The sequence below is a fragment of the Tetrao urogallus genome, assembly GCF_951394365.1.
Source record: "Tetrao urogallus genome assembly, chromosome: 25".
Taxonomy (NCBI): domain Eukaryota; kingdom Metazoa; phylum Chordata; class Aves; order Galliformes; family Phasianidae; genus Tetrao; species Tetrao urogallus.
Genome location: NC_136838.1, coordinates 1,307,883 through 1,331,490, shown reverse-complemented (window position 1 = coordinate 1,331,490; position 23,608 = coordinate 1,307,883). Strand labels below are relative to the sequence as shown.

The following is a 23,608-nucleotide window of genomic DNA, read 5'->3' as shown; positions in this document are numbered from 1 at the left end:
CACACATCGCATACCCATGTGCATTGGTAAATCTCACCTTTAGATGCTTCAGGCAAATCAGGAGGGGAGAATGAGGCAGAGCTGAGGAGGGTGCGCAGACCACAGCAGCCAGCAGAGGGTAATCGTGGTACTGGAGCCGGCACCGAACTTCCCATACTGAGGGAGCAGGAGCACTGCAGTGCGGGAGAGAAATCATGTGCAGTCTTATTCCTGGGGACTGTAAGAGACGGTAGGGGGAACATCTGATCTCTCCCTTCCTACCCCATGCATTCTGTTGGAAACCACTGCTGCAAAGGCAAAAAGCAGCCCCCAGGTCCTGCCTCTGCTGCTGCCTCCAACTCACTCACTGCAAGCTGAACAGTAACGCTGCAATTTGGCTCCTTGGATGATCAATATTGCTAAATCTGGAGCCAGGGGGACTCACAGGCGGGCAGCATCAGTCAGACAAAAATCAAGACATCATTTCAGATATATAAGAATATTTGGGGACAGTTCTGAGAATCAAAACACTTGGACTGTGAATTATAAATAGATTTGAGGAAGAAGTCTTGCTTATAAACACTTTAGGTTGAAGATGTTTGCTTGTTTTTAGAGACAATAAATGTAGAACTACCTAAGCTGGAGGTGAGAATTTGAGAAAGGAATTGCAGTTAGCAAATTGAGGAAGGTCATTCCCCCCCCTCTGCTCCATTCTTATGAGGTTCCACCTGTGCTCCGCTCAAAGGCCCCAGCATAGAAAAGATGTGGATCTGTTGGGGAGAGCCGAGAGGAGGTCATGAAGGTGCTCAGAGGGCTGGAACACCACTCCTATGGAGGAGAGCTAAGCTCGTTCAGCCGGGAGGAGAGAAGCTCTGGGGAGAGCTCATGGCTGCAAACCATTCTGCGATTACATTCCATGATTCTGTGGCACCGAGGTCAGGGTCTGCCTGAGCACCGGTTTGCTGGCAGGAGGTGGTAAGACAAACAAAGTGCCTTTGTTTCACTTGGGGGTTTTGCTGATGCTTTTTCTCATGGCCTTTATTAAACTCTCACTATCTCAATCCATGAGTTCTATTCTTCCTGTTCTCTCCTCTCTCCTGCTCTGGGGGTCAGTGGGCAAGCAGTGGGTCCTCAGCTGCTGGCTGGGATTCACCGCTGAGTCCACAGAATGGAGAACCAATGCAAAAACCACCCTGGTCAACATCCGCCCTTGGAGCTTCTGTGTGACCCCACACCCTGAGCCCTGAAGTGCTCTGTGGTGACCTGGGAGGCAGAGACAGCTTGGCTGGAGGAACTGAGAGCAGGAAGATCTGCAAAGCCCAGCTCCTTCCTCTGCCTCTAATCTCCTTGCCCGCTCTGTGCTGTGGCTTCTCCCAGCAGTGCTAAAGCTGCCTTGCAGTCCAGCACATCCATCCCCTTCTTGCCTGGCAAGTCAGAAAGAAAGGAGCCCTTTTGGACACCACCAACCCTGAGGTCACACGCAGAATCCAGCTCTCCCCAGTTCGCCACCAGGCTGCCGTCCCCAGGTGGGGGGCTGGAAGCCAGGGAGAGCTGCAAAGGAGCTGCTTTGAGGCAGGGGAAGGGGCAGCTCTCAGTGCAAGGGACACGTGTCCCAGGGTTGGAAGCGACCCAGCCTTTGGGGTGTGAAGCCCCTTTGGGGCTGCTCCTGTGCGCAATCCTCACCCCTTTATGGTGCAGAAGCAAGAAATGACGGAGCTGGTCTGCACTCGGGTGGAGACTTCTGCAAGGAGCCGTGATGTGGCAGCACAGGGAAAGCGGGAGGTGGTGTGGAAGCAGGGCAGATGAGCTCGGCTTCTCCACAAACCACAGCTTCCCTCCCAGCAGCTGCGGGTGCTGATACAGGGCCTGTCCAGCCTCTGCTGCCAGACGGGAGGCAACGCAGCAGGAGAGCAGACACTGAGGGGTCATGGTGAGCGCAGGGGAGCGGTGGCCCTTGGGTCTGGGTGGTCTGGGTGCTCGGGGTCCATATTCTCTGAGTCTGGGTGCTCGGGCTCTGGGTGCTCGGGCCATGAGCACCTGCGCAGAGGAAGCTCTGGTCCTGCGCTTCATCTCCTGGCCCACGAACACAAGTGTGGCAGAGGGCTCTTCTGGGCAGAAGCGTGTTCAGGGAGCCCCTTCCAGCCCAGGTACAGCTTCCCAGGACCGGGAGCGCGAGGCTGCAGAGACGCCTCTGAGCCCCTGCTTCTGCAGCAGCGAGGCTGGAACGGCCGCCTGGGGGGCAGCAACACGCGGGGCACGTTCACGCTTTGGAGGAGGGCACGAGGGCAGAGCGGGCGCTTTCCGAGCCTGCTGTCCGCGGGGCTGGGCGGGGACGGAGGAGGTCGGGGCTGGGGACTGCAGAACGGCCGGCGCAGGAGCGCGGCGGGCCGGGGCCGCACCGCAGGCGCCCGCAGCTCGGCTCTCCCCGCAGGCCGCGCGCTTCCCCGCTCTGCTGCCGCTGATCCTCGCAGCGCTGCCGCCCGCCGCCGCCGCCCCGCCGCCGCCCTGCCCGTGGGAGATGAACAAGGTGAAGGACATCGTGGAGGTGAACTGCACCGGGCGGGATCTCGGCGCGGTGCCCGCCGGCCTGCCCGACGACACGGGCATCCTGCTGCTCAACGCCAACCGCCTGGCGTCCGTCTCCACCGCCGCCTTCCGGCCGCTGCCCGCCCTGCAGGACCTCGACCTGTCCGACAACGGCCTGCGGGACCTGCGCGCCGAGGACCCGCTGCCCAGCCTCAAGGAGCTGCTGCTGTCCCGCAACGCGCTGCAGGCTCTGCCCGCCCTGCACGTCCTGCCCGCGCTCACCCGCCTGGCCCTGGCTCACAACCAGCTGCGCGCTCTGGCCCCCGCCGCCTTCCGCGCCGTGCCGCGGCTGCGGGACCTGGACCTGCGGGGCAACGCGCTGCGGACGCTCCCCGAGGACGCCTTCGCGGGGCTGCGGGCGCTGGAGGACTTGGATCTGTCGGACAACGCCTTGGAGGAGCTCCCCGCCGGGCTGCTGCGGGACCTGCTGAAGCTGGAGACGCTGTGGCTGTCGGGGAACCGGCTCCGCGAGCTGCCCTCCGGCTTCTTCCCCGAGGGGCACCTCTTCGCCTACGTCTTCCTCACCGACAACCCCTGGCACTGCGACTGCAACCTGCTCTACCTGCGCTCCTGGATCCTCGGCAACGAGGGGAGCGTCTACGAGCCCGAGCGCGGCCTGGGGAAGACGAAGGTGGAGCTGGCCCCGGAGAAGGTGCTGTGCCGCAGCCCCGACGAGCACCAGCACAAGCCCATCGTCCGCTTCAAGCCCAACTGCGGCCACGTGGGGGATGCAGAGGAGGATGAATACGATTACCCTGATGTGGAATGGACCCCCAAAATGCCTCACGTGACCTCCTTGACCCCCACTTATCCACCCAGCTCCAAAGAGCCCAGCACCGCCCCACGCGCTCTTACTCAGCCCGCTCTCACATCCGCCGTTCCCCCCCTCGGCATCCCTGCCGGCCCCGGTCTGACCCCGACTGCTTTCCTTACCACCCCTGCACACAGCACGGCTCCCAGCACCTCCCCTCCTGCATCCACCAGTCCCACCATCACCCCTCCCAGCACTGTGCATCCCTCGCAGCCCCCCAGCACTGCCCCTTTTTACACTGCTCCCCCCAGCACCTCGCACAGCCCCACCATCTCTCTGACGGCTGCTCCCAGCACCAGCAGCCATCCGCAGAGCACCCTCACCACCCGTGCTGCCAGCAGCCCTTTCACAACGTTCACCAGAGCATTTCCCACCAGTCCTTCAGCTCTGCCTTCCCCCACCGAGCCAGAGAGCACTTCAATCACCACATCTTCACCTTCTGCTCTGATGTCCCCTACACCGGTGGTCCCCAACGCCACGCTTTCTGCTCACACCCCTACGTTGTCTGCTCCCCTGGACACCACGCACTTTCCCCGCCCATCTCCTCCGCTCCCCCCTCCCCTGCTCTGCCCGTGCTCCACTCCAGCGCAGACTCCATCCGTGCTGCACTCGCAGGCAGCTGTGAAGGGTCTGCACTGGGAGCACTGGGTGCTGAGCCATTGCTGTCTCCTGCGCTGGGTGCTCTACCTGGCCTGCTTGGCTCTGCTGCTCCTGTCTGTGCTGCTTTTAGCTTGCTGCCTGGTGTGGATGTGTCTGACAAAACACAACTCACTGCAGACCCAAGAGGTGCAGCATCCGCTGTTGAGGTTGGGGAATTCAACACAAAGTCATACCACACATCTCTGCATCTTCCGAAGCCCCCAACAACGCTCCACGTTCTGCACCACCAAGGAAGTAGAGCTGTGCCCTGAAGTTGCCACATCCCACACTTACTGCACGATTAAAGACCTGGGGGTGCAGCACGGCCCTCCTGCAAAGTCCTTCTGCACCACGAAGGAGCTGTGGATCCACCACGGCCCCCTGAATGCTCCATCCAATCCTTTCCCCACGGAGCTGACAGCCACAACGCTCAGCTCGCTGCGGAGCCCTTCTGCTCGCAGCCTGGACAGGGGAGTCAGGGCCATCAGTGCTGTCAGGGTGAATCACGGTGCCAACACCTTGTAAATGCTCCTGTGCCTTCAGAGGGGGGATGGGGGGCACGGCTCTGGCTCACGTCTCCTGCTGCACGACAGGAAGATCTGCTCACTGCAGGAAAGGAAGGCATCCAGCTGCTTGCCCCAGCACTACTCACACTCATGGTGCTAGATAGATCTGAAATGGTTTCTGGGCTGCTTGGCAGGGGTGGGAGTTGTCCTAAACCAGAGCTTGGGGATGAAATGCCCAGTTTTGGGGTCAGTGTGGGAAAACAGAGCTGGATTTATCTGCTACGTGCTGACTGCTTCTGCTCAAATGTCACACACGCACATCATGCTTTCAACTCAGAGTTGGTTTATTACTCACAGAATAAATATTCTCTTTGCCTGAATTCCATATGGGAGCTAATTTCATTTCACTAGACCTCTGGTAGTGCTGTCAGGGTACAGCAAATGGCTGTCCTCAATACTTGGAACTACAGAGAACAGAGGAAACGTCCCTCATGTGCAGCTTCCTGACACAGAGAAGAAGAGCTGGAGGATTTTAGATAGGAAGCACAACATTGGCTTTGGCTTTTGCCCCAAACATTTGATCCTTGGGGAGAGCGCATTGCAGCCACACAGAACCCAGTGAAGACCTACACATTTTCTCCACATCTCTTGGGGTGTTTTGGAACCACTGGGATTTGGAATGTGGAACCATTGGATTTTTTGGAACCATTTGGAACTTGGGATTTTCCTGGAACCAATTTGAGCCCCAGCACTGCTCTCACACTCATTTTGCTAGCTAGATCTGAAATGATTTCTGGGCTGCTTAGCAGGGGTGGGATTGTCCTAAACCGGAGTTGGGGGCTGAAATGCCAGGTTTGGGGCAGTGTGGCAAAGCTGAACTGGCTTTGTCCGCTGTCTGCTCAAATGACACACAGAGATGCATCACACTTTCACTGAATAAATATTCTCTTTGCACAAATTCCATACGTGGGCTAATGCATTTCATTCAACTTCCAGTAGTTCTGGCAGAGTACAGTGAATGGCAAATTCATTTTCAGTACTTGGAACTGCACAGAATGGAGAAAATGGCCACTCATACCCAGCTTCCTTTTGCAGAGGAGAAGAGCTGGAGGATTTTAGATAGGAAGCACAACAGATTTTTTGGAGAGTCTCAGAACCATTTTGAGGTCTCCAAAAACGCAGCAGGGAGCGACTTCTTTGCAGGTCCCTCATCCTGCCTCAGCACCTCGGTGGCATTCCTTACTGTTTCCAGGCATTTCAGGCCCATTTCCAGGTGCCAGGAGCTCTGCATTGGTTGTGATTTGATGGTGTTGGAGCCCAACTGTAAAACGCTCTTCTTGGCTCCAGGAAAAGAGCCTGGCTGGGAGGGGAGGTCCTGCTGCTGCAGTGAAACTCAGGAGGAGCTGCACTTGTCTGGGGAGCAGGGAAACCCCAAGGGAATGATGAGAAGGGGCAGCTTTGGGGTTGTGGACTCGGCCATCGCTGCAGACCGCAGAAAGCCATGCCACACCAGCAATGTCTCTGGCTCTGGTGGAAAAGCCCCATTTGTTTCCATCCACGCCACAAATCCCCAGGAGTGTTAACTTTGTTCAGGAGATGCTCCAGTGTAATGCACTGCTTTTGATGTCCTCAAAGTAAGGGGCCAAGAACAACACCTGTACAACAAGAAGTCAAACAGACGCAGAGGAGATGCAGTGGGACCCCATGGCCACCAGTCCTCATCCTCAGCATCACCACATGTGCTCCTAATGGCCCCGAGCTCCGCACTGGGGCAGCTCAGTCCCCTTTCTTTCCACGCACCAGGACACCATGTGCAAAACCCTAAATCCTCTCATGTGTGACATGTGAGCACAAAGAGAGCCCCTGGGCACTGCAGTGCTGTGGTTTGAGCAGCGATGGGTGGCACGACTCAGTGCGCAGCACTGCATGCTGCAGCGCCCCCAGCACAACCCCCAGGGCTGCTTTGGTGGGGACAGCTGGGCAGCTGCCCTCCTTCTGTCCTCACTGCCCACCACGAGCTCAGGGAAAGGTCAGAGAGGAGGGATCTGCTGCCATCCTCACGAGCGCCGTGGTCCCTCGTCAGCTGCTGAAAGCTGTGCTAATAGGCACCGAGGGATGGGGCCTCGTGATACAGACAGCTGCAGTGCCTATGTTTAGGGGAGAATTGCTGAGGAGGTCACTGAGAAAGGCAGGGAGGCAGTTATGGACCCACGGTGGGATGATAGAGAGGAGGGGGCTGGGTGGGGAGTGGGGAGAGGGGGAAGAGATGTGCCTGTTTCTCCCTGTCCAACTCTATTTCATGGACAATGGATGAAATCACTTCTCCCCAGCTTGAGTCTGTTTGCTCTGTGGCACTTTGTAGGTGAGCTCCAGTGAGACAACAGGGAACGGCAACGCGGGCAGCAAACGAGGAAGAAGGTGAACATCTACAGACAGGTTACGAGATCATCAAGGCTAAGAAGAGGCTAAATCCATCCAACTGGGAACCTTGTGGATATTAAAAGAGAAGTATCCGAATACTTTTCTTAGCCAGCAGCTGCACTGGAGGAATTAGAGACTTTTCTGGGGAGACAAAAGAGTGGGATATCATAGGCTGATGCTTGAGCAACGGCCACTTGGAACAGCCCAAAAACTATGTTAAGATTAAGGTTTAAAATCATTAAATCTAGATCCAGGTACTGTGCAGTATATTTCAGCTGGTAAATGAAGAAATAGATCAGTCTACAAGATCACTATTACGTGCAGAAGAGGTGAAAATACCCATGACAGTAATTGCTCTCTTGTCTTGGTTGCCACAAGTAACTTCTGGGCATTGTCTCCAGGATGCTCAGTTTTATGGCTGTGCTAAGAATAAGGACTAAGAATATCAGGATGTGCAACTGAAAAGATCCTTCAGGGCCATTTCAGATCTGATTGCAACAGGAACTGGTGGATCTGGGTGGTGAACAAGGGCACAGGAGAACACAGAGCTGTGAGCTTCCCTTCCCTTCCCTTCCCTTCCCTTCCCTTCCCTTCCCTTCCCTTCCCTTCCCTTCCCTTCCCTTCCCTTCCCTTCCCTTCCCTTCCCTTCCCTTCCCTTCCCTTCCCTTCCCTTCCCTTCCCTTCCCTTCCCTTCCCTTCCCTTCCCTTCCCTTCCCTTCCCTTCCCTTCCCTTCCCTTCCCTTCCCTTCCCTTCCCTTCCCTTCCCTTCCCTTCCCTTCCCTTCCCTTCCCTTCCCTTCCCTTCCCTTCCCTTCCCTTCCCTTCCCTTCCTTCCCTTCCCTTCCCTTCCCTTCCCTTCCCTTCCCTTCCCTTCCCTTCCCTTCCCTTCCCTTCCCTTCCCCTTTTTCCTTTTCCTTTTCCTTTTCCTTTTCCTTTTCCTTTTCCTTTTCCTTTTCCTTTTCCTTTTCCTTTTTTTTTCCTTCCTTTTTCTTTCTCCTTCTCTCCCTTCCTTCTTCCCTTCCTCCCTTTTTTTTTGCTCCTGCTACAAATATCTTGTGATCATTGCTGATAAGGGTAGTAGATATGGGTATTTTTCCCCCACATCCTTCCATAACGTTTTGTCCCCCATTTCCCATGACCCACACTTAACCCACTGCTCTGCCTGCAAGGGCTGCACAGGACATGCAAGGATCCCTCTGTCAGCTGAAGGCCTGGAGACACATTTCTCACATCGCTTGCTATCCCCATCAGGCAGTGAGCCAGAGGGCAGCATGCAGCACAGGGCAGAGCGTTTCCTCCAGGCTTTGTTTCCAGCCTGCCATTCCCACCACGAATCGCATACACAGAAATGTCAGATTGCTGCTGCAGAGCTTTGTTCTTAGCACCGTAACTCAGACCTTGCAGTGCTCTGACGGGATGTTTTGGACCCGTGATGTTTCTCATTTCTCACCTTCTTTCACCTGCAAGTTTCAGCAAGGGGCTGCAGTTTTCCCTGGGTGTCATCTCCCATGTAAGCAGGTGATTTTGATCTCAGACGTATCCCTGTAATACAGGTGTACATCCTGATCACTGCGGCCAACGCAGCCACATTCCATCCCCTCTCCCACAAGCCTCCTCTATTCTCAAACAGCAGAACAGGTGGGCAGCTCTGCTGCTCAGAGAACTCTCTTCAGTCTGCTTTTGGAGTTTCCCAGATTGCTCTGATGCCCGTGGGACCCACCAGGCTCTTTCCACACTGCTGAGGGCGGTGACGTCCTTGCATGTCACTCTCTGCCATGTTGAGAGGTCCTACAGATAGAAGGAGGCTTTTGGTGACTTGACAAACACAAATGTGGTTTTAAAAAAGCCCAACAGGTCAGCAAGGGAACAACAGCTTGGTCTTCAGCACCTGGAAAAATCCCAGAGCAAGACCTCCCAGAGCACATTTCTGGGTGTTAAGTGGACAAGTTGATTTGGAGCAGAACGTGGATTTGTCAAGGCTATGAAATACCTCATCAACTTGTTGGCTCTCTCCCAAAGCGCGATTGGATCTGTAGGGAAAGGAAAAACAGTGGATGCTGTTCACCCCAAAACCTCCAGCTGCTATAAGAACGCCCAGCCCTCCCCTGCCTGTTCCAGAACCCTTTTCCCTCCCCCAGAATATCACTGATACCCCACAAGAACTCCCCAGGGTTCCCCCACATCTCCATGTACCCTTTGGGAAACTCCAGGAAGCCAAGACCTCTGAGGATCCTCCCCAGCCTGACCTCCCATCTACCCCAAAACCTTGGCCCTCCAGGACTCTCCTTTTCCCTCATGATCCCCCACAAACTCCATGATGGCTGTCGATCCCAGGCTCAATGAACTTAGGCACCCAGAGCCCTTATGTCCCCCCCTGTGGACTCCAGAATGCAGGCAGCCCTGGTCCCCACCATTCACCCACCCAGGACACTCAGCTCTCCAGTCTTTGCTCTCCTGTCACTTGTGAGAGAACCATCCGGACGTCTGGGTTCCCCAGCAGAAGAAATGAGACCCAGACAGGCATTTCAGGAGCCTCTTTTATTCAGTACAAGGATGTGGGGGAATTGGGAGATCCTCAGCTCCCACTGAAGGGCTTGGGGTGGCGGGGCGACATCGTGAGCATTCCTGGAGGTACATGTGGTGGTGTGCAGTGTGGTCTTTGTGCCCCACAGCGCAGGGGACTCCCTGGGGAGGAACCTGGGGAAAATTTTGCCCCACAGAGGTGCCCACTGGATGCCCAGTATGGAGTACAGAGCTTTGAATGACCCCTAAGTGTTACAGAGGGCATCAGGTGATCTTGAGGAGTCCTCGAGGCAATTGGGGCCACGTAGTGCTGGGGGGACAGTGAGGACACACACCTGGAGGTCAGTATAGGCATGGGGCAAAGTGCCCCGGGTGATCCAGCGCCGGGCGCCCGGCTGGTAGGCATGGATCAGGTGGGTGTCCCGGTACGTTTCATGGCTGTACCCTCCAAGAACAAGCAGCTCCCCCCCCAGCACAGCTGCACCCCCCACTACATGGGCGTGGGGCAAAGGGCTGAGGAGGACCCAGATATCTAGCTTGGGGCTGTAGACTTCAAAGGCCAGCTGGTCCCTGTAGCCAGTCTGCCCGTCCCGCTGGCACAGCCCCCCGGCCACATAGAGCTGCCCACCCGCCTCCTCCATGATGTGGCCAGCTCTCTGGCCATTCATAGGGGCCAGGAGTGTGGCTGGTGCACCTGGGATGTAGCGCAGAAGGGCTGTCTGGCACTGGTACGCCTCATCACACCCCCCTGACACATAGAGGGCACCATCCAGGGCACACGCTGCGTGTCCACACAGAGCCATTGGCAGGGACTGGCACCTCCTGGGGAGAAAAGAGAGAGGGGTGAAGAGCAGGTAAAGCAGGGCTACCTCACGGCGACTGCCTGCCCAGCAGACCCCTGCTGGCACTGCTAGCCATGGATCCACTGGGCACTCAGCAGGCTACACCCAGTGAGCCCCAGTAGAACCCCCCAGTGGGAGCACTGGCCAACACCCAATGGATCACCCAAGAAACAGCTGGAAGACATTTAAGTGATTCCTCTCATTAGCAGAGCCAACAGACCCTCACGAATACAACCAGCCAACTCATTCACTACCCAACAGGCATCACAGCCCAACTGTGACTCCTGTTCTGGAGTGTCAGCAGCACAAAGAGCACTCATGGGGACCATGACCAATGCCAGGGGCTGCTACAGCAGGGGAAAGCAGGTATCCAAGTGGAGAGGTCTCACCTCCAGGTGTCAGAGGCCACGTTATAACATTCCACAGTGTCCGTGCAGTAGAGATCACCCGAGCTGCCCCCCAGGGCATAGATGGAGCCATCGAGCGCCACAGCAGCAAAGTAGCTTCGCCCGCAGGTCATGCTGGCCAGGCGCTCCCAGGAATTGTCCATGGGCTGATACCTGGGGTTGAGGGGGAAAGGGAGCAAGAGGCTAGCTGCTATCCACAGTGGCACGAGGTGATGTCAGCACTGCTGAGAGCAACAACCCACCCACAGGCAGCCAATCGTTCAATGCCCTGGGGCTCCACGGTCCCCTTGCACAGGAATGTCTTTTTCTTGGCAACACCAATGCCATAATGGCAGCCCCAGGAGGGGCCCTCCCTGCCCAATCCCCTACAAACCCCACAGCATTCCAGGGCAGGAGGCTCCACAGGGGCACAGACACCCCAGGCCAGCAGACAACCGGAGCATCTCGAGCCACATGCAGAGCCCAGGGTCCTTGCAGCAGCTCTCCCTCCCCCAGTACTTCCTCCAGCTCCACACAGCCCTCACCTGTAGACACTGGCCAGGGTGTCACGGATCCCGTAGTAGCGCTTTCCACCCAGGACATAGAGGGTGTTTCCTACCACAGCCACAGCATGGCGAAAGCGCGGCCCGTCAGGAAAGTTCCCCAATGCCCTCCACTCCACGTGCTTCACCAGCCCCACAGCGTTGAGGTAGCGGTGGGCAAACCAGAGGTTCCTGCTGGGCTTCCGGGCAGCCATGTTCGGCGTCAGTTTGTCTCCTCCACAAACCACCAGCACCTCTTGCAAGGAGCGCACCCGGCACGGCAGCTGGACCATGGGGGACAAACTCTCAACCACCAGCTGGCGGAGGAGCCCTGGGTCCACCACCCCCGCCGTCACCGATGGGATCTTCTTCAGCTCCTGGCCGGACATGAGGGCAAAGCGAACGGACGACAGAACTTCCTTGGTTAGGTCCTCTTTGCCATCTCCATTGGCCTTCAGCCACCGGGATGCCGCTTCCAAAGCCTCCAGTTCGTGGAGGACGTTAAGACCGTCAGAGCGGAGGAGGCGGATCAGAAGGTGGGCAGGAAGATCCAGGAAGGTTGGAGTGGCCACTACGGTAGGGAAGGTGGCCAAGATGTAGTCCTCCGCTGTGCGGCTCACCTGGACCAGCCCGTAAGCCACCGCAAAGGCCAGCACGTCCAGGCCGATTTCTGGGGTCAGGCCGTGGGTGAAAACATCCAGGCAGAGGGTGAGGAGCCCCCAGGCCTGGTAGCGCAGGGAGGTCTCGGCTGCCTCCAGGACTGTGGACCACGGCCCGACCACAGCCCCCGTGTAGGCGAAGGAGAGGAGGAGGCGCAGCTCCGCGGGGGTCAGTCCTGTGCTCAGCGGGGCTGTGGGGTCGTGGGTCGACTCCCGCATGGGGCAAGTGAAGAGAGCCCGGAAGAAGTCACAGGAGCAGCTCAGGGCCAGCCGCTGAACTAGGAGAAAGGAGGAAAAAGGATGGCAGCTGCAGGAGGACCCGGTGCCTAAGTGACCTTCAGACACTCAGGCGTCCCCCACTGATCCCCTCCTCCATCCCCACAGGACCAGCGCATGACACCTCCTGCTCCATCCCTGCTTGGAAGCACAGCCCTTCTGTCCCCCCTTTTCCCCCCCAGCGGACCCAACATACGCCATTCCCACTCCCCCAAGGGACCCCCACCCAGCTCACCTGGGATGACCTCATCCCCTGCCTGCAGCTGGAGGTCACAGCCCAGGCCGCTGGCGTGCAGCTGCTCCATGGCTCTTAATGTCTCCCACTGCTCCTCCAGGGCCTCAGGACCCCCTTCCTGGTGGTCGCTCTCTGGCCGGGATGTGCAGGCAGCCACCACCCGTGGAGCCCCCAGGACGCGAGCGGACTCTTCCACCTCCCTCTCCCTGCCGTGGGGAACAGTTCCCTCATAGGCAAAGGCCAGGAGGGCCCGCCAGCCCCACAGTGTGGCCCCTGGTGGCAGGGGGACATGAGATGGGGGTCCCCGGTGCATCTCTCGGGTCCTGTCCTCCAGGAAACACAGGAAGAAGGAGCTGACGGAGGCTAAGACCACAGCGTGAGCCATGTCACCCTCGGGGCCCACGGCCACATCCACCAGCTGTCCCGCGGTGCGGAGGTCATTGGCCGTGGTCAGGAAGTGTCTGGCGTGGGCCCCATCCCGCAGGTGCCACTGGGCTGGGGCCGGCCCCTCTGTGACCCACATCTTGCCTGTGGGAACACGTGGAGTGAGGTCAGGTTGCCATCCTTACAGCCAGGTTGTCCTGGGTGCTGCTGTTGGCACTGCCCGATGGCAAAAGACACCAGATCCATTGCCAAGGGCTCGAGACCACCACACTCTGCTGCTGCCCCACAGCTGAATTTGATGCCTCTTGCCAAGACAGATGAGACCTGCGGGCTTTTCCCGTTCCTTAGCTGAGCTGGATGCCCCCCACCTGCCTCAGTGCTCAACCCTCTGCTGCACAGCACGGGATGAAATCATAGGCACACAGCCAATCCGCCTGAAAGCCACAGCCCCACAGCCCAGCGTCCCACATCATCACTTCCCCCCATCCGCTGCCCCACGCTCACAACCACCTCTGCTCCGCCACCACCACCGCCAGCCCAGCTCCCCACAGAGCCACCATTCCATCCCATCGGTGCCACGCACCATGCGTGGCGGTCGCTCTGCCCCGCGCTGACCCTGCCGTGCTCGCCCCGCTCCGTGCCCCATCCCCGTCCCCATCAGCGCTTGCAGCCCCACACACTGCGCAGCGCTGTGTCCTCCGTGTGCCACGTCCTGTACTGCTGTGCTGCGCACTGCGCCGCGACCGCGCGCTCATCCCACCTTATTGCCCGCTGCAGCTCTGGGACGCTCCTGTGACCCCCCAGGAATGTGTGTGGGTAATTATAGCCCAGCCTGGACACGTGGCTGTGGCACTGGAGCTGGGACAGGCCTGCAGGGAGGGCCGTGACCCCGATGCCCCGGACGGGGCGGTCAGACAGTAGGGTTCCCTGAGGACGGCGGTGGGAGGACAGCAGTGGGATTTTTCCCTCGGGCCGGAGGGTGCAGGCAGTGCCAGAACCCCACGCCGTCCCATCCCTGCTGCCTCCCAGCCCCACAACCCTATTTCCCCATCTCCAAGAACTCTTATCCCCATCCCAAACTTCCCGTCCCTTTATCCTCATATTTCCACATCTGGCTGAATTTTGTGTCCCCAAAAGCTACCGTTTCCTAGCTGCTCCGGCTCCATTTTCCAGTGATCAATCCCAACTACAAGATCTTCTTCTTTCTCTTTATACCTAGGCACAATTTCCTGTTCTGTAACCCATGCTTATCACCTTCCATGCTTTCACCCTGCACCTGAACAATTCTTCTTAACCACGAACTTGTGAAAACATCCCATCGCCTCTTCAGGATTCCCTTCTCCAGGACGAACCACAGCACACTCAGCCTCTCCTCACACCTCCTGTCTGCATCCCAGCTCAATCCTACCAACACGGGGATGATGTGCACACTGCTGACAGCCCATTTGACAGCATTTTTTATTACACAGCGTTTCATTACACACAGCACTCAAGATCCAGCTTGCAGGGTGGAATGGGACATTTACAGCTTGGGAGGCCCGTTAGCCTCCAGCCTTCCTTATTTCCTATCTTCATTAACGCAGCAGTAGCTCCAAAGCCCAAACAAGCGACGGTTCCGGTCATGTAACTGTGAGCTGGAAAAAAACAAGCAGTAAGAAGGATCTCTTAGAAACAGAGCAGATCAGGATGGACTCCACGTGTTCCCTGACCATAAGTACCATTGGATGTCTACAGAAATCAGAAGTGTATGTTTCCAAGTCCTCTCTCATGCTTTCTGCCCACAGTTTGGGACATAACCATCCATAACCCATTGCCCTGATTCGTTATACAGGGAAACCCTAATTGCTTACCTCAGCGACTACAACAATCACCGCTTCAAACTCTCAGCTCAGCAACCAGGGAAAGAGAAACCTGATTTTACCACAATTGGAACTTAAAAATAAAATCTCATCCTTTACCACTGAGTCTGCAAATGCCTGCAGAAAGCAGAGCTGTATCAGTGTCTGCAGGACTTAATCTAGCCTGGAAACGTCATGGGAGCGACAGCTGAAAGGCACGGCCTGGCCCTCAGATTGCAAGAGGAACTCACAGAATTGAATGTGACAGATCGCATTTTCCACGTATAATAAATCACATTTGTTGCCAAGATGACACAGATTGCCACAACAACATTTGTAATATCCCAACATTTCAAATTATCAGCAGTTATAACGGGCAGTGCTGGCTCAGCTCTGTCCTCTGCTGTAAATCTCCTCCATGTCAGCCCCGGTCTCCCCCTGCAGCACTATTTATTGAGCAGAGCTCTACAACAGAGCGTCAGCAAAACCGGCACAAAATGGAATTCACACACAGAGATGAAGAGATTAAGCCACCAGATCAGCCTGACACCGAGGTGCTTTTACTGCTTTCCCTAAGAAAGGTTCAGGACAACAGAGCAGGCTCGTTTTGTCGCCCACTCCAGGCACCACCCACATTTACCTCTGGCTCCTACGAGAGCTCCTGTGGTGCAGCCCCCAATGAAATAGTCCAAGGGGCTCTCGGGCTCCTCCCGCACCTGGGCACTGAGGCAGGTGGTCAGCCCGAACACGGCGCCCAGCGTGGCTGTGAACAGAAGGCAGAGAAACTCAGCAAAAGCTCTGGGCAGCCTGGGCTGTGGTTGGCCCTGCACAAACCCAGGCCATTCCACCATTCCATGATTCTCTTCAGGCAAAGCGCGCTGCTGGGAGGCACGGAGCCACAAGCAGATCCTCTGGGAAGAAAGAAGAGAACGAAGCCGCTCTGGTGTACCACATGGATTTCTGATGAGAGATGTGACACAGGCGCCATCTCCAGAGCCCAATTCACCTTTCTTGGGAACAACACCAACCCAGAAACGTCCACAATGAAGTCTATACAATAACAGATAAACTACAAGCCCGTGTTACAAAGCTCTGTATTTTCCAGCACAAAATGTGATTATGCTGAGCTAAAAAGAGCACTCAGGAAACAGAGCCCTTGGACCACAGCTCCTCAGCTCCCTGCTTTCTCTGCTCTGGAGAAAGGAAAAACCCCACAGGGATTCAGCTGCTCGGGCTCTGCCTCCCCAGCATGCAGTTATCCTCAGATGTGATGCAGCAGGAGGACTCAGCGTGCTGGTTTGGGATTACAAGGTTTATCCAAGCAATAATTGGTGATGTGATCTGGGCCGTCACAATGAGCTCAAATCACTACTGAAGAGCTGTGCAGGCACCTGCAGACCTGGGTCACGCGCAGATTGGCTTCTGGTTCAGTGCAGAGCTGCTGGGGGAGAGACAGAGGTAGCACAGGCGTTGAATGAGACTGAAAACTGAGGTGAGTTTGATGAAAACCGTGTGTGCCAAGGGCTGAGGGCTCCACTGTGCAGCTGAACAGCCCTTGGGTTGCTGCTTCATCCTCCAGCATCCTCGCCCTTGCAGGCTACAATAACTACATTGCTTCTTCTTGGCAAGAAGCAGCCAATGAATGATGAGGACAAACACTGATTTTCCTTTTGCTGTCACAAGCAGTCTTTGCTCTTCAAAACATCATTTATGTGTGATGCCTAACCGACATGAAGTAGAGAAGCAAGGTACGTTTGCTTCCATTATGCTTCTGTCCAGCAGCATAGACGTGTATGTATGTACAGCAGTACATGTGAGCACTGAACACACGCACCTTCTCCTCCAGGCTGCACAAAAAGCATCCTTCAAGCTGTAAACACAGAACACAGCCCACGTCCTCATCCCGGTTCTGCAGCACTCAGCACAGGACGCTCCTTCTGCCGTGTTGGGGCCTCAGGCACTCAAAGCAGCAGCTTCGAACGCTGCCACGGCCGCTATGCAGCGCTCCGGAGGCGCTCGGAAAGGCGTCCAAAGGGGACGGGGCTGCGGCAGGGCCGGGAGGAGGGGAAGGGCTCTGAATTACGGGAAGGGACACCGGGGGAACGGAAACGGGAACGCAGAGGGCGGCGGGGCGCGGAGCCGCGCGGGGGCAGGCGGCCTCTGGGGCACGCGCTGGGGTCGCCGCAGCCGGCTTACCCATGGTCACGGTGTCCGACGCCGCCATCTGCAGCGCGGCGAGCGCGGAGCCGGGCCGGAGCAGGATGATGCGGTACGCCGAGCCGAGCAGGCCTGCAAGCAGAGCGGGGCCGTCAGCGGGAGCGGGGCCGTGCGGGACCGCCGCCCGCCGCCTCCCGGCCCTGAGCGGCTCTCAGCGGCCCTCACCGGCGGCGGCGCCCACCCGCGCGGTCAGCCAGGTGCGCTGCGGGCACTGCTCGCCCTCGGGGCCGTCCCAGTACCCCGCCATGCCGCCGCAAGGGCACGGGCACGGCCGCGCTCTCGCGAGATGATCGCGGCGAGACTCTCGCGAGATCGAAACGCGTCTCACGCGAGATCGGCGCCCGCCGGGTCGGTGCTCCCCCCACGTGCTGCCGTGGCGCCGTGCCGCTGCTGCGCGGGGCGGTTCCTCATCGCCGCGACGAGCGCGGGGCGTGCGGGCAGCTGGGGGAAGTAATGAGGAGAGGCGCGGAGTGGTTGCGTGGTGTTGGTCCGGGCTGGTTTGTTTAGCGGCAGGGTCGGTGTGTTGGGGCAGGGGCCGACGTGTTCGTTCAGCAAAAGGAATCAATGAGTGCCAGCTCTGAAACTTTCCATTTCCACTTCGGTGCACAAGCAGCCTTGTTTCGTCGTAATCCTGCTTCACATGAAGCACTGAGCTCACGCGAACTGTCCTTATCTCTGCATCCACCAGCTGCTTCGTGCTCGGATTTCACATCTGTTGCTTTGAAAGTTGCTCAGTGTGGCCTCACAAGCAATGGAGGTTTGCCAAATGGGGGAGAAACAGCTCCAAGTCGGCCAGAAGTCACCGTGATGGAGCAAGTAATGGAAAAGTGGGGATAAAGTAAGTGGGCGTACGACCACCCTAAAATCAACCACACGTGTCCTGAGGAGCATCAGAATGTATTGAAGTCTTGGAAAGGAATGAATGTGTATGCCGGTGTGGTGCACGCGTACGTCTTAAATGCAGAACCTGAACGCCATGAGCGTGCACTTGATATTGCCTGTTGCATATTGTGAGGAATAAAGGAATGCCTCTTCCTCACGCCAGGGCCGTTTGGAGCACATGTGGTGATGCTGAGGATAAGGACTGGCGGCCATGGGGTCCCACTGCATCTCCTCTGCATCTGTTTGACTTCTTGTTGTACAGGTGTTGTTCTTGGCCCCTTACTTTGAGGACATCAAAAGCAGTGCATTACACTGGAGCATCTCCTGAACAAAGTTAACACTCCTGGGGATTTGTGGCGTGGATGGAAACAAATGGGGCTTTTCCACCAGAGCCAGAGACATTGCTGGTGTGGCATGGCTTTCTGCGGTCTGCAGCGATGGCCGAGTCCACAACCCCAAAGCTGCCCCTTCTCATCATTCCCTTGGGGTTTCCCTGCTCCCCAGACAAGTGCAGCTCCTCCTGAGTTTCACTGCAGCAGCAGGACCTCCCCTCCCAGCCAGGCTCTTTTCCTGGAGCCAGGAAGAGCGTTTTACAGTTGGGCTCCAACACCATCAAATCACAACCAATGCAGAGCTCCTGGCACCTGAAACGGGCCTGAAATGCCTGGAAACAGTAAGGAATGCCACCGAGGTGCTGAGGCAGGATGAGGGACCTGCAAAGAATTCGCTCCCTGCTGCGTTTTTGGAGACCTCAAAATGGTTCTGAGACGCTCCAAAAAATCTGTTGTGCTTCCTATCTAAAATCCTCCAGCTCTTCTCCTCTGCAAAAGGAAGCTGGGTATGAGTGGCCATTTTCTCCATTCTGTGCAGTTCCAAGTACTGAAAATGAATTTGCCATTCACTGTACTCTGCCAGAACTACTGGAAGTTGAATGAAATGCATTAGCCCACGTATGGAATTTGTGCAAAGAGAATATTTATTCAGTGAAAGTGTGATGCATCTCTGTGTGTCATTTGAGCAAACAGCGGACAAAGCCAGTTCAGCTTTGCCACACTGCCCCAAACCTGGCATTTCAGCCCCCAACTCTGGTTTAGGACAATCCCACCCCTGCTAAGCAGCCCAGAAATCATTTCAGATCTAGCTAGCAAAATGTGTGAGAATAGTGCTAGGGCAAGGAGGTCACGTGAGGCTTTTGGGGAGTCCATTCCACATCAGGGTAATCGTATTCATCCTCCTCTGCATCCCCCACGTGGCCGCAGTTGGGCTTGAAGCGGACGATGGGCTTGTGCTGGTGCTCGTCGGGGCTGCGGCACAGCACCTTCTCCGGGGCCAGCTCCACCTTCGTCTTCCCCAGGCCGCGCTCGGGCTCGTAGACGCTCCCCTCGTTGCCGAGGATCCAGGAGCGCAGGTAGAGCAGGTTGCAGTCGCAGTGCCAGGGGTTGTCGGTGAGGAAGACGTAGGCGAAGAGGTGCCCCTCGGGGAAGAAGCCGGAGGGCAGCTCGCGGAGCCGGTTCCCCGACAGCCACAGCGTCTCCAGCTTCAGCAGGTCCCGCAGCAGCCCGGCGGGGAGCTCCTCCAAGGCGTTGTCCGACAGATCCAAGTCCTCCAGCGCCCGCAGCCCCGCGAAGGCGTCCTCGGGGAGCGTCCGCAGCGCGTTGCCCCGCAGGTCCAGGTCCCGCAGCCGCGGCACGGCGCGGAAGGCGGCGGGGGCCAGAGCGCGCAGCTGGTTGTGAGCCAGGGCCAGGCGGGTGAGCGCGGGCAGGACGTGCAGGGCGGGCAGAGCCTGCAGCGCGTTGCGGGACAGCAGCAGCTCCTTGAGGCTGGGCAGCGGGTCCTCGGCGCGCAGGTCCCGCAGGCCGTTGTCGGACAGGTCGAGGTCCTGCAGGGCGGGCAGCGGCCGGAAGGCGGCGGTGGAGACGGACGCCAGGCGGTTGGCGTTGAGCAGCAGGATGCCCGTGTCGTCGGGCAGGCCGGCGGGCACCGCGCCGAGATCCCGCCCGGTGCAGTTCACCTCCACGATGTCCTTCACCTTGTTCATCTCCCACGGGCAGGGCGGCGGCGGGGCGGCGGCGGCGGGCGGCAGCGCTGCGAGGATCAGCGGCAGCAGAGCGGGGAAGCGCGCGGCCTGCGGGGAGAGCCGAGCTGCGGGCGCCTGCGGTGCGGCCCCGGCCCGCCGCGCTCCTGCGCCGGCCGTTCTGCAGTCCCCAGCCCCGACCTCCTCCGTCCCCGCCCAGCCCCGCGGACAGCAGGCTCGGAAAGCGCCCGCTCTGCCCTCGTGCCCTCCTCCAAAGCGTGAACGTGCCCCGCGTGTTGCTGCCCCCCAGGCGGCCGTTCCAGCCTCGCTGCTGCAGAAGCAGGGGCTCAGAGGCGTCTCTGCAGCCTCGCGCTCCCGGTCCTGGGAAGCTGTACCTGGGCTGGAAGGGGCTCCCTGAACACGCTTCTGCCCAGAAGAGCCCTCTGCCACACTTGTGTTCGTGGGCCAGGAGATGAAGCGCAGGACCAGAGCTTCCTCTGCGCAGGTGCTCATGGCCCGAGCACCCAGAGCCCGAGCACCCAGACTCAGAGAATATGGACCCCGAGCACCCAGACCACCCAGACCCAAGGGCCACCGCTCCCCTGCGCTCACCATGACCCCTCAGTGTCTGCTCTCCTGCTGCGTTGCCTCCCGTCTGGCAGCAGAGGCTGGACAGGCCCTGTATCAGCACCCGCAGCTGCTGGGAGGGAAGCTGTGGTTTGTGGAGAAGCCGAGCTCATCTGCCCTGCTTCCACACCACCTCCCGCTTTCCCTGTGCTGCCACATCACGGCTCCTTGCAGAAGTCTCCACCCGAGTGCAGACCAGCTCCGTCATTTCTTGCTTCTGCACCATAAAGGGGTGAGGATTGCGCACAGGAGCAGCCCCAAAGGGGCTTCACACCCCAAAGGCTGGGTCGCTTCCAACCCTGGGACACGTGTCCCTTGCACTGAGAGCTGCCCCTTCCCCTGCCTCAAAGCAGCTCCTTTGCAGCTCTCCCTGGCTTCCAGCCCCCCACCTGGGGACGGCAGCCTGGTGGCGAACTGGGGAGAGCTGGATTCTGCGTGTGACCTCAGGGTTGGTGGTGTCCAAAAGGGCTCCTTTCTTTCTGACTTGCCAGGCAAGAAGGGGATGGATGTGCTGGACTGCAAGGCAGCTTTAGCACTGCTGGGAGAAGCCACAGCACAGAGCGGGCAAGGAGATTAGAGGCAGAGGAAGGAGCTGGGCTTTGCAGATCTTCCTGCTCTCAGTTCCTCCAGCCAAGCTGTCTCTGCCTCCCAGGTCACCACAGAGCACTTCAGGGCTCAGGGTGTGGGGTCACACAGAAGCTCCAAGGGCAGATGTTGACCAGGATGGTTTTTGCATTGGTTCTCCATTCTGTGGACTCAGGGACTCTCCTGAACATCTTTTCTGTGCTGGAGCTTTGGAGCAGAGCACAGATGGAATCTCGCAGAGTGGAGCAGAGGGGAAGAACCTCCCTCAATTTGCTAACTGTAATTTCTTTATCAAACCCTCACCCCCCCCAGCGTAGGCAGTCCAACACGTATTTGGATGCTTTCTTTTGGTGGCACCTAGAAACGCCTTTTCCATCCTTGCATCTTCCCAGAGAGCAAATGAGCATTCCCCTTCCTCCCCCTGCACCCAGGACCCCTGTAGCTCCCCTGCAGCCCCCACAGCCCCTCTTGAAGCCCCTCAGACCCAGAGCCTCCCTAGCAGCTCATAGAGCTCCACAGCTCCAACAGCACTTTGTATGCACAGACCCCTCCCCCCCTCAGATTTCTTCCCTAGGATCCCCATCATCCCCTCTGGGACACCCCAGGAGCTCACAGACCCCCTCCTCCCCCCCCAGTCTCTGACAGGACCCCCATACTCCTTCCAGAACCCTGGAGCCCCTCCTGATCCCCATCTCCCCATCATGTACAACTGCATGGTGCTGGAGAGCAGCACGTAACAGGAGATGAAGGGCAAGATGGGGGGCAAAGGGACATGGGGCATTGGGGACGTGGGGGAATATTGGTAGGGATGCGAGGACACAGCTTGTAGGACTGGAACACTGCACAGAAGGCAACGTGTGAGGTGATGGTGAGACTTGGGAGGCATGGGGCCCTGGGAGGACCTGGGGCCTGGATTGGGGTGAAAATAGGGGATGCGGAGCAGCATCCAAGTGCATTTACTGATTTCTTCCTGCAAGGGGATGGGGAGCTCTGTGGCCCAAAGGTGGGGCCCTAATGCATAATCCTACACGACCATTACCCAAGATGACTCCACTTAGGCCTGAGTGACCCAATCCCCCACGTGAGCCAACAACTCTGCGACCCCTGCCCCCATGTCACCCTGGCCCTATAACGCCATGTGACCCAGAACCCCCTGCACCTGTATGACCAGGTAACCCCACAACTCTGTGACCCTGCTTGACCCACATCCCTATGCCCCGACCTCATGCAGCCACATAACCAGCTGCATGTGGGAGTAAAGCTACCTCTCCCAGGTGTGGGTCTTCCCCATAGCACCCCACAGAAGCCATGGGATGGGCACCGTGGGTCAGAGCTGTGGAGCAGGGTGAGTAGGGGCAGTTAGAGAGGAATTCTGGGGCAGCTATGGGGCATGTGTACCCAATAAAGGCAGCTGTTGCCTCACAAGCACTTGGGAATTGCTAATTCATGGGAAACCATAAGAGGTTATGGGGCAGTTAAAGGACACCAACAGGAGGATTACAGGGGCACCATGGGGCAGAGACCGTGGCTGATCTCATCCACAACTGGTGGTGGAACCGCTGCTGACCATGGCTGGAGCTGCCAGAGGGCAGATGTACACAGAGGAGGAGCTGATGTACTCCCACCCAGAGCTGACAATGAAACCAGGGAACGCCAAAGTCCCCCTAGCCCTATTGCCTCCCCACATCCTGCACCAGAGTGCAGCTGGGGATCTACACCTTCTTCCCCAAGTTCCACCCATACCCCATGCTGTACCTTCTCCAGCTCAGCCCTGGACTGAGGCTGTGTTCTGCAGGCCCTGAGGGGTGCTGTGTGTTCTGCCATGAGGCTGTGGGGCTCAAGAAGGTGGGCACAGGGCAATGGAGGGCTCATTGTGGGGCTGGAAGGTACAGATCCCTGACTGCATCATGATGAGGCTGTACAGGATCCGTGGGGTACGTATCCCTGAAGAGTATGAGGCATTCTATGAGCAGGAGCAGTTTAAGCACAAGCTCCGTGCCAGTGAACATCAGCCCAAACAAGTGCAGGTGCTGCCCAGCATCCTTATAACCCTTCCATCGGTGTCCTTTAACTGCTCCATAGCCCTTCATGAGACCAAAGAACAAGGGGGAAAGCAGCACACAGTGAGAAGTCGGTTTAATGACATCTTGCGTGACCAACACAGCTGAAGGCAATGAGCATTGCTGAGACAGGGACTGCAGAGACACAGGGCCCATCCCCAAATCTGGGATGTGTTTGGAGAGAGGAAAGCAACCATCTGCTATGCTCCAGGGAGAAGAACTGCCACCCAACTCTCACCCTGTGGTGAAGCACCGTGAGCACAGCTGAGCTCCTCTACAGCAGAGCAGCTCGGAATTACACACAGGGAAACACGTTCTGGCTTTTATTGGGGTGGAACAGAACACAACATCCTTCAGCCCAAACTGCTCAAAGCCGGCAATGGCACCTTGTTCTTCATGCTGCAAGACTTCAGGAAACAGGAGAGGGGCAGGAAGGGTTAAAAGTTAATTTTCTATTAAGGCTGTTAATTCAGCAAGATCATTAAAAACGTACTCGGCTCAAAGCAGGAAGAGTTGCGTTGACCTCAGTCAGATGGTTCACACGTAGTTCAGTCAGGCAAGTGCTTACATGGCTTGTTGAATCAAGCCATTCCATGA

The 23,608-nt window shown here is 57.6% G+C and overlaps 4 protein-coding genes across 4 annotated transcripts; 1 reads left to right on the top strand and 3 right to left on the bottom strand.

Moving 5' to 3' along the window:
- Positions 1-2,008: 2,008 nt before the first annotated feature.
- On the top strand, positions 2,009-4,540 carry LOC306955430 (uncharacterized protein; the record flags this gene model as incomplete). The annotated part of the gene is made up of 1 exon (XM_079546726.1): positions 2,009-4,540. The coding sequence occupies one exon, from the start codon at positions 2,009-2,011 to the stop codon at positions 4,538-4,540; it is 2,532 nt and encodes an 843-aa protein (XP_079402852.1).
- A 5,169-nt stretch (positions 4,541-9,709) lies between these two features.
- On the bottom strand, positions 9,710-12,942 carry KLHL33 (kelch like family member 33; the record flags this gene model as incomplete). The annotated part of the gene is made up of 4 exons (XM_079546589.1): positions 12,405-12,942; positions 11,238-12,171; positions 10,696-10,866; positions 9,710-10,286 (listed from the first exon to the last, which is right to left on the bottom strand). Exons 1-4 carry the CDS (start codon positions 12,925-12,927, stop codon positions 9,710-9,712), a joined length of 2,205 nt encoding a protein of 734 aa, XP_079402715.1. The 5' UTR covers positions 12,928-12,942.
- Positions 12,943-14,242: 1,300 nt separating this feature from the next.
- NDUFA11 (NADH:ubiquinone oxidoreductase subunit A11) lies at positions 14,243-17,123 on the bottom strand. The gene is made up of 4 exons (XM_079546862.1): positions 17,009-17,123; positions 16,823-16,915; positions 15,267-15,389; positions 14,243-14,422 (listed from the first exon to the last, which is right to left on the bottom strand). The coding sequence occupies exons 1-4, from the start codon at positions 17,088-17,090 to the stop codon at positions 14,265-14,267; spliced, it is 456 nt and encodes a 151-aa protein (XP_079402988.1). The 5' UTR covers positions 17,091-17,123; the 3' UTR covers positions 14,243-14,264.
- A 1,767-nt stretch (positions 17,124-18,890) lies between these two features.
- LOC306955429 (uncharacterized protein) lies at positions 18,891-20,252 on the bottom strand (the record flags this gene model as incomplete). Its single annotated transcript, XM_079546725.1, has 1 exon — positions 18,891-20,252. The coding sequence occupies one exon, from the start codon at positions 20,250-20,252 to the stop codon at positions 18,891-18,893; it is 1,362 nt and encodes a 453-aa protein (XP_079402851.1).
- Positions 20,253-23,608: the final 3,356 nt, after the last annotated feature.